This window comes from Hippoglossus hippoglossus, chromosome 14, assembly GCF_009819705.1.
Source record: "Hippoglossus hippoglossus isolate fHipHip1 chromosome 14, fHipHip1.pri, whole genome shotgun sequence".
Taxonomy (NCBI): Eukaryota; Metazoa; Chordata; class Actinopteri; order Pleuronectiformes; family Pleuronectidae; genus Hippoglossus; species Hippoglossus hippoglossus.
In genome coordinates this window covers 13425948-13439827 of record NC_047164.1, presented here as the reverse complement: position 1 = coordinate 13439827, position 13880 = coordinate 13425948, and the positions used below count along the sequence as shown (strand labels likewise).

Sequence of the window (13880 nt, the reverse complement as noted above, 5' to 3'; positions counted from 1 at the left end):
TAAGCACATGTATTTCACAAGAATGAACTGACTCAAGGCAACTCTTCATTTTTTCAAGCTCATTAAAAGTTGAACCTTGCTGATAAGCTCGAACGAGTGTTGGCACGAAAGGAGCTGACTAACATAATGAGGTGGGAACCACACAGAGGTGAGTGACCACAGTGTCGTTCGCCTCTTCATGACCGGTTACAGATAAAAGCTGAATGAGAATCAACACTCATGCTTTGCATCGGGAAAAGTAAATCCATTAATGCTTTACATCTTAAGATTGGGCAATAAAATAATATCAATAATGTATGCAACATAATTTTAATCAGTAGCAATATAATAAGGCTTCAACATATATCGATATAATACCTATGCATCGTGGCACAGTGAGAAGTTATAACACATAATCGATCATCTTCAGAGTTAAAGAACCACAGCCTTTACTCAGGAGCAAAAATCTGACTTTAACCAGTAAATAGATAATAATGTGACAGTCATTGTGATAATAATCATTATCGGCTCTCATGAACTATTAAAATGTCTTGCCATATGGCTCTCTCTACTTTTGATGTAAAATTTAGGTCAAAAACATTTGATCCGACAATAATAAAAGCAGCCAGTCTCCTATAATGTCTTTTTCTTTTGCCTCTTTGTCAAACTTGCCGACATGTTGTGATCATTTGTTTAGAGAAGATCAATTTTCCTATATCCTTGGATTCAAATGGTTATTTCTACTGAAATAAACAGGTTTCCTTTCTCTTGCTGTCAAACCTGACGACAACAAAACCTCCAACCTTAGCTTGCATAAGAGTGCTGCTGCAGCACACTGCTTTTAATAATTAATTCTGCGTCATTCATTAGTAATATCCTGAGCATTTGAACTGTGGGTCACAAAACGACAAAATATTAACCAACACAAACAAAATCATTTCATCTAATTAAACAGAGAAGTACTCTATAAGTACTCAAGGCACTTATCATTTTTTATCTTTATCTCTTTATAAGCTTTCATTTTTAGTGGAAGGAATACAACACGCCTTGTCAAAGTTCACGTATGTTGACACACACACAGTGAGTTTCATTGACCTCGGAGTTATTATAATAGCTGTGACCGCCGTCTGTGAATGAATGAGCGACAGTTAAATATATATGAAGGAGTTCTCATAAACGTTTAAGCTCTGAACCTGTCCTCTTTACTCCATTCCTTAAAAGTTACTTAAGGGCTGAAGTACACTGGCTGTCTGCTACTGCAAATCTCTGTTGGACCCAGCAATGTAAAGAGGAAACACGTTTATTTAGGTAGACCTTGTTTTTTTTTAACTACTACAACCTACTACTTTTTTGTAGTAAGTGAGTAATTCGATTTTTCTAGACCCTTTGTTTTTAAACTTTAGTCTATTGGAGAATTCATATCTGCGTACCATGGAGGAAGCTCTCAACAGCACCATTGACCCAGCATGTTTACAAGATCCTCCGCAGGCGATCGACGTGATAAAGCGTAAGTGACCCACATCTCTACATTCTGCTCACTGATAACGTTACCTTAATGCTAATAATAATAATAAAACATTAGTTGTGCCGCACCTTCCATTCAGGAAATGCAGCTCAAAGTGCTTTAAAACTGAGAAATGACATGATGCTTCATTAAATGCTTTAATGCAAAAATGTATGTGAAACAAGATAGAGAATAAATAAATAAAAAAGTTATTTAATCTTTCATTTCAAAATATTAAGTAAGCTACCTTTTCCAGATGAATGCATGCATCTGTTTTTCTGGATTGTTATAATTTCTAAATGCTCGAACTAAAGTTTATGTCAAAGGTGAAGAATCAAATTTTCTTAATGTGCAACTTGAATATTATATCCACACCCGGACATGTTACGTCAGATTTAATCCAGGGAGTAAATTTCCACAGATTATTTAACAAGATTTCCAGGTTCAATTAGAAGAATTGCAGTTACACCCTCATCCATTTATTTTCTGTCAAAAGACTGGAAGTCGTGGAGAGTGTTGATGCACAGTTGTGACAGTGTCATCTGCAAACATGCAAACATACTATGTGCTCTGTAATGATGTCACCGAGGGGCAGCGTGTAGTTTTCCTTATCAGCACTTTTGTGCTCAGGGCAGCTCACTCAGTTTATCTCTGTGTCTGGAAATCTTGAACATACTGGGAGATATTAGTTTCTGCTTTTATCATTTATCAGCCTCTTGTTAAAAAAATATCAGTATTCATCAATACACAATCAATGTTATAAAGTTGTTGACTGTTATCACAACAATGTCACTTTTCAGCCCTGAGGAAAACTCTGCTTTCTTTTTTATTTGACCTCAGAGCTCGATATATTTGGATTTAGTCTGTACGGCATCCTCACCCTCATGTCCTGCATCTCCCTGCTGCTGTACCTGGAGCAGTGCGTCTATATTTATAAAAAACTGCCCTACCCCAAGAAGACGACCATCATCTGGATAAATGGTGCAGCACCAGTAAGGATTGTGTTGCTAATTCCCTAACCAATAGAAATATAATCATTATGAACTATTGTATTTATGGAGTTGGTTTCAACGAGTGGGAAACAAGGCTTCACAATATGAAATCTCAAAATGCTACATCAACAGTAAACTTGAAGATTTGTTTTTTTAGGTCATCGCTACCATGGCTTGTTTTGGGATGTGGATCCCCAGGGCAGTCATGTTCACAGACATGACGTCAAACTGGTACGTTTTCTCTACACTCACTAAAAGGGTTTCTTTCATTAACATTTCTAAAAAGTTGAAATATGATATTTGTTTTTTATCTTATTTTAAGGCTAGAATGGCAATCAATAAAGCGCATTATTCTGCCAATGCCCAATGTCGCCATATTAAACCACATTTAGATTCATTAGATCTGAATTAAACTTTTGGATCCACACCAAGATTGAATGGGTTCTTTCCTTAATCTGTCTGGTAGTTTTTGCGTATTCCTGCTAATAAACAATCCAACCAACAAGCAGTCAGGGGTGAAAACATAACCTCCTTGCTGGAGGTAATAACTGATAATGTAATGAACTGTATAATCTTGTAAAACTAAAACATGGATTAATTAGAGTTTTGGCCTTCAAGGTTCCCATCCTTCTGACCCTGGAGATACAGTAATATTACTATAAGTAAGGTGTTTAGTTAGTAAGGCACAGTTTAACCACCCGATGACTCATTACATGCAAAGATCAAAGATCATCTCCAGCCAACATGTGCTCAACTTTACTAGAAGACAGGAAATCTCCTCTGGTTCAGTTTATGTTCCCTGACTGTGACTCGTGTAAAGTGCATGGTCCATTATGTTCAGGAACTGGATCAAAAATCCATTAACATCTTAAGTTTTTCCTCTCATGTCAGGAGTCGATGTGATAATAAATAAATTAATGACATATGGAATCGGACACTTTCCTTTTCAGAGAAGCGCAAATATAACATCCCAGACCTCTCTTCCTCTCTCTAGTTATTTTGCAGTGGTGGTGTACAAAGTCTTGGTTCTGATGATCGAGGAGTACGGCGGCACTGATCTTTTTCTGAAGAGGTTTTCTGGTAAAACCTTCAAGATCACCGTGGGACCCTGCTGCTGCTGCTGCCTCTGTTTACCCCGTGTGCCCATGTCACGGTATTTATACAGATACTCTCTAGTTATTGGAGCCAGAACAGTGAAAATCAAAGTCTGTGTTCCTGAATTGAAATTTATTTGGCAACTAAATCCCACTCTCTTATCTATATCCTTCTTCCTATATTGACTAGACATTGTCTTAGGGTTATATTCACATCTAAAGGCGATCTTTCTTTGGTTGGGATCATTCAGGCGAATGTTATTCCTGCTTAAGGTGGCTGCTCTTCAGTATGCAATCCTAAAGACAGTGCTCTCTCTCCTCTCCATAATACTGTGGACCAACGGCAACTTTGACCTCTCTGATGTAAGTGTTTGAAACGCTTTGCGACCAATCTGGTTACACACACACACACACACAAAATAAAAAATAAACAAGCATGGCATAAAATTGAAGTATTTCTTTGCTTCTTTTTCAGCTGGAGATCACTGGCACAGCGATCTGGATCAACCCGTTCATTGGCGTTCTCACAATAACGTCCCTCTGGCCTGTTGCCATCATCTTCATGAACACTAACAGTAATCTACGCAAGATCAAAATCATACCCAAGTATGCCATGTACCAAGTGAGTCAAACAATTGTATTTATCCAGCATTTCTTCACAAATCATGAGGAAAACCTATTTTAAAACCTCTTTATGCTACAGATTAAACTTCACTAAGGCCCAACAGTCCCCTTATGAAACCACATCTAAATCCGCTAGATCAGCATTTTTTTGTTGTTGTTCTGCACCAAATTGCACACACTTCTAAATGTCTTGGCCACTTTATTTCAGATTTGTGCCAAAATATTTCTTGGCCCGTGCCCCCTAATCAAGCTGCACTAAATTTCACAAACACATAGATATCAGTTCCCTAAATCTGCCTGATTGTTTTCATCAAGATCCACAAATTATCGGAGAATTATGAAAAGTTTGAAAAACACCCTGTCTCGCAATGTTAGAGAAAGTGAATTCTTTTCTGACGCTACACAAAGTTACATGGAAACCCGTTCAGTTGTTTTTGAGTATTCTTGTTTTCAAGAATCATCAACCAACAAACAAATGGACAGGGGTTGAAAACACATCCTCCTTTGTGGAGATAAATATGAAACTAGATGAGAGGATTTCCTCTTCCACAACTAAAACTTTCTTCCCTTTTTACATTTCTGTACATAGCAAAAGAGAAAGAGTGACAGGGATTATGGGAAAGGTAGTCTCAAACTAGAACACAATCACTGCAAATATGCACTAAAGTGTGAGTTTTATCTTTGGTGCCAGAACATGAAATCCAACAGAAAATAACTGATAAGCAGAGGGACTACACAGTGTAACTTTATCTGCATGTCTACTGCAGCTAACTGATCAGGAATTGTTTTGCTCCTCAGCTAATACTTGTGTTGAGTCAGCTGCAGACGTCAATCATTAACATCCTGGCCTTGAATGGAACCATCCCGTGTTCCCCTCCCTTCTCTTCTACGGCTTGGGGATCCAGTAAGAATAAAAAAATCTGTGAATGTCTTTCTGTATCCGCTGTTGGCGTGTGAAGTGAAAAGAAAAGAAATATTTATTTATTCAATCTCTTCCTCTCTCTCTCTCTCTCTCTCCCTCCCTCTGCCCTGCAGTGCTGAGTCAGCAGATCATGATCATGGAGATGTTCATCATCACTCTGGTCACTCGGTGTTTGTACCGTCGCACATATGACACACTTCCCACTGAGGCGCATGACAACAACCACAAGGCTGAGACGCTCGTGGAGCATGATGTCTAAGAGAGGACACAGCGGGGGGGTCTTTAAATGTCACAAGATTTTAGTTAAGAGACCATTAAACAGTCAAACTGGAAACCGAGTCTGAATCTGAGTCTTTTGTTTGACATGACAATAAACCATTTTGGATATGTGGCCTGATTTTGAAAATGTGCCCTAATTTGCACATTATTTTGGGATGTAATCCTGATTAGCATATTCATTTCATCATTGCAGATATCTATGATAACCTCTTGACTATTAATATCTAAAATTCAATCATAGTTACAAAAGGAATTCAACTATGTCAGGGGATGTTAGTGATGTTTATAAGAAACAGTCCGGCCCCAAGGTGAAAAACGTATAAAAAAGTTATACGAAGATAATCTTCAGTATAATTTCTCCTTGTTACAATTTCTCCCTGTTACAATTTTAGATATGTGAAATTACATTCTTACTTATGTATATATTATTTAATTTTGACTGGTTGAAATAGATTTGTTAGATTAAGCAAGAATTCCATATATTCATATATTTAATGTAAGCACAACAGTGGATCTTATATGAACATTGACACAAGTGATAATTGAATTGTTAATGATGAGAATCAAATTTAGATATCATTAATTAGAATTGAAATTATTTTAAATTACACTATCAATATGTCGACTTGGGATTTGAATTAGTCTTATTGATATTTACATTTGCTCTTGCTGCTCCTGTTTCAGTGTTAAATCACCACACTAGAGAACAATAGAACAAATCTCCTGCTCCTGTCTTAACACGGCCTGAGAAAACAGCCGGATTTGTTCAAAGGTTGCTGACCCACTTACTCAGACTTATTTGGGCCAAGAAATACATGTGGATGAGACAGCAGCTTTATATTCAGCCAAACTGTGCCATGCTTTGTTTCCAGAGGCACCACAAGAGGCCGCACTTGTTCCACCTCAAAGCGTCATCCATGAGCATGATAATGAATATGAATGATAATGAGTCGCCTTTCCTTGACTCACGACTAATTTGAAAACACTCACACTGTCCTTAAATGCAAGAAAACAACACTCATATTACTAAAAACAAGCTTTATATTGGTAATTAAGGGTCATTTGTTTTGGCATGAAACGGGTAAAAAGCTTTAAAATAGCTGCACAAAATTTGATTTCTTTTTTTGGTTAAACCTATTTTAAAATAAGTAATTTGCTATCATTCATTAATTCCTGTGTACATAAAGCAAGACATTCTTGAAACTAATAGCAACAAGATGCACATGACTACTTAGGATTTATACACAGAATGGAAAACAACATGGTACATCAGGCCCTGAAGAGTGAAATGAATGAAAATGAATAATGGCTAGGAGCACTACCTTGATTAAAGGATTCATTTGAAATTCGAGGCCCCATTAAACAAAATTTAATTTCACAAAAGCTCATATGATCATTAACACATCCCATTACTGGCTGTAGGATCATGAGAGGACTCATCAAAACTGCTATACTTCCCATTCCCTTCTACTCTTCAAAGTGAAATCTACTGATCCATTTACTGTTATGTAATCGTACCTCAATGGCTTCATTGTCTTCAGGACCGGTGTTGACTCTGCTAAGATGTTCAAAAGGTCACAGCCTCCAACAACATCTTGATTTTATTATAGAAACACCAGCATTTCCCATCACAGGAAGCATTGTAGTTTTTTGAACATTTTCTCTGATTTGCATTTAAAAAGTAAGACACTGATAGTAACCTGACAGATTGAAAGAGGAAGATGAAGATGTAGGTTAACACGCTAGTGACACTTTATGATAATAACTATTTATAGAACTATAGGTTTATGTTTTTTGAACAGCCTGGCACGGGTTATTGTAGGTTGAGGTGACAAAGTCAATGTGAAAATAATACTATTTGGAAAAAAATCTAATCTGTTCCACTAACAGATTAATATGCTGCATATAGACACACACTGCATTAATCTGGATGAGATGTTTATATAAAGCCAGATCATTTGGAATTCAAAATTTGGCCATATTAATGGAGTATTTGTCTTTGCTGTTTATGTAAACAGAGTCATCAGACACAGAGGAGGGAAGAGAGAGAGAGGCAGAGAAAGCTGCGTTCAGGGTGGGTTGATGACAGCCCCTGGCTCTGCATTGCTGACGAAAGCTGCTTAGCTCCTCAGTTGCTATGGCAACCGGGGAGAGCAGCCAGACCAAAAAAACGAGGCAAAGGGGAGGGGCTTTCAAGGGAGAAATAGAGGAGAAAGGGCTGGATGGGAAAGATAGACAGAGAGAGGGATACAGACAACCGATAAAGAAACACACGAGCAGCGGAGATTAAGTGAGGCTACGGACGAAGGAAATAAATGCCCTCTTCACTGGCTGGGGAATAAAAACCGCAGCTAGTGACTGGAGAATACAGAGAGGGGGGGAGGCAGAGAGAAGATGGATGTACAAACGGAAAACATGGACCCCCCGCCTGGTGAATCCCAGCCGAGTGGAAAAATCAGAAAAGGATTCAAGCTGTTTGGCAAACGCAAGCCAGGTAACATATTTTCTATTCGAAGTAAAGGGGATGGAAACAACAAGTCACCTGTTAACAGGAGCAAAACCATAGATGGATTATCAGACACCGCTGCACCAGATATGGAGCCAGAGTCAGACAAGGAAAAAAGACAGGAGGTGAGTCAAGGAGAGAGGGAGCAAGCAGCAGAAGAGGAGCCGCTTGGTGAAGATGGCGTTCAGGCTGCAGCAGCTGCTCGCGCCTCCATTTCTTCGGCGAGCTCGGCCAAGTCCCTCAGCTTTCTGTCGTTACTGAGGGGTGGCCGGAGAGGAATGGGGGACCGGCGGGTCCAAACTGTGTCCCAGCCGGTGGGTCGGCAACGTCGTGGGCTGAAGGGTCTCTTTGGCACTGTTAAGTTCCGCTCAAAAGATAAAGAGGAAAAGGAGGATGCCCCTCCGAGTCCACTTCTCATGTCGTCCCGGGCCAACAGCGTGGAAATCATCAAGGAGGACCTCACCCTCACCCCCGAGTTCCAGCCTCGATCTCTGGACAGCCCCGAGAGCGAGAGCTCTGAGCCCATCACGAGGGGGACAACACCGGACAGGGAAGTCCTGTCCCCGTCAGAGACCATTACCCCCCAGGTGACAGCAGGGAATCTGAATAGAACTGAAGAACTTGTCCCTCAACCACCCCTGGTACCCGGTGATAACAGCCTGAGCTCCTTGCTGGCAGACATCTCCTCTCTCCTGACCTTTGACTCTATCTCAGGGGGTGGTGACTTCATGGCTGATGTGGAGGCAGAGTGGGGGAAAGCCAGCAATGCCATCGGTGCAGCGGTGAGTGAAGTCACGCCATCATCTGCATCTTTCTTCTCCAAACCCACCATCTCTTCTCCGCTGACTTCTACCTCGGTCAGCACAGCTGCGACGGTAAAACCCTGTTTCCCCACAACAGCATCCAGCCAATACTTTAGTCCTCTGACAAAGACAGCTCCATCCTCCTCACCCATTGCCAAGCCGAGCACAATCATCACAACATTGACCAAATCTTCCACTTTGACAACTCCCTCAGTCAAACTGAGCTCGGATTCTACTGCTGCCTCCAGCATAACGATTAAATCAACTCCTACACCCACCGCAACAGAACTTTCAAAGACTCCTGTCACGTTTACAAGTCTTTCAGGTCCATTGATGTCTTCCTCTTCAATAACAATTAAATCCACACAGAGCTCCACCACTGCTACAACCACAGCTCCTGTGAGCACCCCAGCTACTGTAGTCAAAGCTCCCTCAGCTAGTCCAAACCTTACCTCGACGGCTAGCAAATTGGCTTCAGAACTTGCAGCAACGTCTGCAACTGATTCAGTAAGTAAACCCACTCATGTAGCAACTCCACCTCTTGTATCGGCTAAACCTCCACCAGTAAAGCATAGCCCTCCCACCCCTGTTGCTTTCACCCAACCTCCACCTGCTAAATTAGATTCAGCTAGGAGTCTGAATTGGCAAACTTCTACTTCCTACAAACCTTCCCTTCTAAGTTCCTCTGCAGGGGAAGCTAAAGCCCCAGTAACAGTATCAGCAACCTGTACTGTTACAACCAAACCCTCCTTTCCTCCACCAGTTATCCCCTCCAAGATAACAACGGTTCCTACGTCAACTACAACCTCAGGCTTAGTATCTATGGCCATTTCTAAGCCTACAATCACCTCCAGCCCAATGGACCTAACTAAGACCCCTCCCTCCCTTGTTACTGTTCCAGATTATTGTCCTCCTTCTGTCCCGAGTTTTATAACTAAATCTCAACCTAGCCCTGCATCTGTCCCAACTCCATCATCAAATTCTTTAGATAACATTCCTCCCACATCTAAACCCACTCCTGCACCGCTCTCTCTAGATAATATGCCCCCTGCTCCCAAACTAACTCCAGCCCCTTCCACTCATGCTGTTGTTTGCACAGCATCCCCAACACCTCCTGTTCTGGCTCAGAGCTCGAAAGCTCCTCCTGCACCTGCTCAAATCCCGATTTCTATGTCTAAAGAGCTCCCTGCTCCTGCTCAGATCCCAATTACTGTATCAAAAGACCCTCCTGCTCAAATCCCAGTTTCTGTATCAAAAGACCCTCCTGCTCAAATCCCAGTTTCTGTATCAAAAGACCCTCCTGCTCAGATCCCAATTACTGTATCAAAAGACTCTCCTGCTCAGATCCCAATTACTGTATCAAAAGACCCTCCTGCTCAGATCCCAATTACTGTATCAAAAGACTCTCCTGCTCAGATCCCAATTACTGTATCAAAAGACTCTCCTGCTCAGATCCCAATTACTGTTTCAAAATACCCTCCTGCTCAGATCCCAGTTTCTGTATCTAAAGACCCTCCTGCTCAGATCCCAGTTTCTGTATTTAAAGACTCTCCTGCTCAGATCCCAGTTTCTGTATTTAAAGACCATCCTGCCCAGATCCCAGTTTCTGTATCTAAAGACCCTCCTGCTCAGATCCCAGTTTCTGTATTTAAAGACCCTCCTGCTCAGATCCCAGTTTCTGTATTCAAAGACCCTCCTGCTCAGATCCCAGTTTCTGTATCTAAAGACCCTCCCACTCAGATACATGTTTCTGTATCTAGAGACCTTCCTTTGCCTGCTCAGATCCCTGTATCTGTATCTAGAGACCCTCCTTTGCCTGCTCAGATCCCTGTATCTGTATCTAGAGACCCTCCTTTGCCTGCTCAGATCCCTATTTCTATATCTAAAGACCCTCCTTTGCCTGCTCAGACCTTTCAACCGAAAGCCTTTCCTGCTCCTTCCCCTGCCCCTTACCCTGTTAGTCCTCTTCCCTCTGGCCCTGCACCTTGGCTGAGTGAAGCCCCAAGCTCTGCTAAAATGACAGGAAGTGGACAGGTATCAGCAGATTGCCAACTGGTTAATCCAAGTAGCACAGGTATCCTGGGGGCCCAGACCAGGCCATCCAAAACAAAAGAACTGCCTAGTGAGTCACGAACAAACCTCCAAGACCTCTCCAGAGAAAAGAAGAGCCCACAAGTGAAGGCATCAGGGCTTAGCAAAATACCTGTAGTTGGAGGGGGCAGAGCAGGCAAGCTACCTGTGCGGGAAAGCCAACATTTTGATGATGAAGCAAGCAGAGACCCACCTACTCCAGAATATGAGAGACCCCATTTCAACTCACATGATGCAGCGAGAAGCAGAGATAAAATCAGCGATATTGAGGTGAATGTTCCCGCTTTAAAACACACCCTGGAGGAGAATCAGCCGCCTCCCCAGCCTAAAGTTCCTACCAGTGTACAACGTGACTCAAAGATCCCTGTGAAGCACGGTGCAACTGCCTCCCAAATCCCTCAAGCTAAAGAACCCCCTCGTTCCAAGATACCCACGTCCAAGGTTCCTGTCCGCAGGGTTGGCAATAAACCTGCAGCTGCAGGAGGCAGCACCCAGACAAGAAGATAAACAATGGACTGAACCAACCAAGGATACCGATTACGGCTTTGACTGCAATGTTTTTCCATTCAAACTACGTGACCACCCTTTTTTAAATTTAATTTTTCTATACTGTAATTCTTGGCTTGCCATCTCTTGGCTTCACAACACCACACGCAACAGTAACATAATCAAGGAAGCTGACAGCAATCAAGCACAAAACATCTCCACAGGGAGCTCAGGCAACAAGCCTGGCTCATTGGTTCTGAGCCAAATGGACATGCACTCAGGAAAGGTTCAGGGTCACACCTGGACACGCAGCAGCATCGGCAAATAAGGATAAGCAAGATAAAAGATCTTGTGGGAACAGTCACACACACATAACATGGGCGAGTGCCTTTCTATGGGTGCTTTTCCTACAGACTCTCAGAATTTGTCCAGTCTTTTCTACAGTACTTTTAACTTTTGTTACTCCCACTTTTTGTAGGAACTGTCAAATGTTTTTTGTCTTTTCTTTCCAGCAAGTCTCTTTGATAACAACCAGACCCTTTAGCTTTTATTTATGTCAGGGGAAGAACAGCAGGAGCTCTATAAATAAATGCAGCGACCAAATTTACATTCCACACCTATCCCTGGATGTTATGTAGCAGAAAACGTGCCATTCTTTTTTGCACAAGATGTTGAAATGTACAGCGCTTTTGTGTCAGCCTGCTGATATGTAACTTGGATCAGATCTCACTGTGAACTATGGGAGGGACTGTGGTTGGAGGGAGGAGAGGCAGAAATAACTCCTTCCAGTAAAACGGACAGGAGCCATTATGAATGGCACTGCTGAAAGAGACAGAGAGGATGCTGGGATGAGATCTCCAGCTCGTAAACTGACACATCCATATCCTTATCCAGCTTATACTATAAGATGAGAACAATATCTGTGTGTATAGTCTCATCTATGTTGTTCTGTTTCCTATTTAATCAATAAAACAATATGAGTACTTCGCAAGATATGATCTGTTTAAGTTGTGAATTATATCCTGTATTTTATAATGTGCATTTTCGCAGACAGATAAGAGATGTGATAGAAAACAATTTACTGGCTCTGGTTTGAGTAGGAAGTTACAACAGTTTATATTTCCGCAGACAAATTCCCAGTGAGGCTCAGCATCTTACTACAGCCTGGGCTCAGAGTGCCCTCATAGGAACATCACTACAGCATCATGCGCACTCCAAGCTCACTGACCTGAATAGAGAGCACATGAATGTCAGCAGAGCGCGGCCAATCAGCTGCGAGGGAAAACGCTTAACATGCATACCTTATTATCAGGAAAATGGTCAGGGAATGTGTGTCATTGCTATTCTTAGTGTGAAACGCACCCATTGCACGTGATGAATAATTCCCCTCGGACTGAGTGGATCGTTTGATTTGGACAATTAGAACAAGCTCGATAACATTGCAGACAGAATGTGAACCATAGAGACTGTCGATGATGTTGCAAAAAGACAAAACAAGTAGAACAAATTTAAAAAGCAACACTAATAGCTACTAGTGGGGACCTGAGAACCTCAGATTAAGGACAGGAAGATGGTCTCAGTCATGGGGTTAGAAGAGTCTGGGAAGAACTTAAGGACAAAAGGTGATTTTTATTCTCTTTACAAAAAAAAAAGAAGCATCATGGAGGTGACACATAAAGACCTCTGTATACTTCAGGAAGCCAGAGGCTGTGTGCTGAGAAGAGAAGCCCATAATTTACCAGAGAAAAACACGAGGATTTGACCACATCAGGTGCTGATAAAGACTACAGAGGGCCAAACCATCTCCCTTAGAAAAGAACAGTTTGACCCTGAGGCTCCGACAACAGCAACACATGGTTGCCTTTTGGTAACACCTGTGATTCGGGGTGAAAAAGTGGCCTAAAGAGCATGAAGATTTATAATCACGCCTGTTAGGGCAGAGATCAGGCTGCTTACGGGGCCTCGCATTGTGTGATAAATTACATTATGCCGTGGTTACAGGAAATATCGCTACGAATGATTCCTGCAGTTTTAAAAAGGGAAATGAAACAAGCACATTCAGTGAATGCTGCCTTTTGTCTACGTTCACATTCACATGATTTTCCCAGCAATGTGGCTTTCATGCTTTTAAGTGATAGTGACAACAGCCTTAAGTGAAGTCTAACCAGGGAACATGTGGGATTAAACTTCAGAGTTATATTGCATAAGCAGTCTCAGTCTGTTTAGAGGTTGTTTGTGTGTTTCCCTGCAAACACAGTAGCTCTGTCTCGAAGACGAGGCCACTCGCCCCCAAAACATAGTTACACTTTATGGTTTTCACAGCACCCATAATGCACTGAGGCCACCCCGGTTTTCTGTGATCTGTACGTGTTTATGTCTGCTTCAGCCTCTGGAGAGACGACGTGCCTCTTTAGAACCTAATTTAGCATGCTTCATTCTAGTGTTTCCATGCCAACCCCACTAGGTCAACCAATCAAAGGCTGCCAGTTTGTGGAGGAGGAGTTTAGGAGCATGAGTGCCCTAATGAGCACAAGCACGATATACATGCTAATAAGACATCCAGTCATTAGTTCACACACAGTTTTAAAGTGAATTACTGA

General features: G+C 41.7%; 2 protein-coding genes across 2 annotated transcripts; both read left to right on the top strand.

The window, feature by feature from the left end:
• The first annotated feature begins 832 nt into the window (after positions 1 to 832).
• On the top strand, positions 833 to 5418 carry LOC117774896 (organic solute transporter subunit alpha-like). Its single transcript, XM_034607594.1, has 8 exons — positions 833 to 1486; positions 2324 to 2475; positions 2633 to 2706; positions 3470 to 3628; positions 3821 to 3932; positions 4045 to 4191; positions 4992 to 5097; positions 5229 to 5418. The coding sequence occupies exons 1-8, from the start codon at positions 1411 to 1413 to the stop codon at positions 5372 to 5374; spliced, it is 972 nt and encodes a 323-aa protein (XP_034463485.1). The 5' UTR covers positions 833 to 1410; the 3' UTR covers positions 5375 to 5418.
• Positions 5419 to 7178: 1760 nt separating this feature from the next.
• Positions 7179 to 12274, top strand: LOC117774885 (proline-rich extensin-like protein EPR1). Its single transcript, XM_034607572.1, has 2 exons — positions 7179 to 10493; positions 10578 to 12274. Exons 1-2 carry the CDS (start codon positions 7789 to 7791, stop codon positions 11299 to 11301), a joined length of 3429 nt encoding a protein of 1142 aa, XP_034463463.1. The 5' UTR covers positions 7179 to 7788; the 3' UTR covers positions 11302 to 12274.
• The last annotated feature ends 1606 nt before the right edge of the window (positions 12275 to 13880 follow it).

Excerpts from the sequence above, each read along its gene's own strand:
- LOC117774896 (XM_034607594.1), top strand. The coding sequence starts at position 1,411 with ATGGAGGAAGCTCTCAACAGCACCATTGACCCAGCATGTTTACAAGAT. Across the intron at positions 3,629-3,820 it reads CCCCGTGTGCCCATGTCACG|GCGAATGTTATTCCTGCTTA; the intron begins GTATTTATACAG and ends GGGATCATTCAG. Across the intron at positions 5,098-5,228 it reads TTCTACGGCTTGGGGATCCA|TGCTGAGTCAGCAGATCATG; the intron begins GTAAGAATAAAA and ends TCTGCCCTGCAG.
- LOC117774885 (XM_034607572.1), top strand. The coding sequence starts at position 7,789 with ATGGATGTACAAACGGAAAACATGGACCCCCCGCCTGGTGAATCCCAG. Across the intron at positions 10,494-10,577 it reads TTGCCTGCTCAGATCCCTGT|TTCTATATCTAAAGACCCTC; the intron begins ATCTGTATCTAG and ends TCAGATCCCTAT.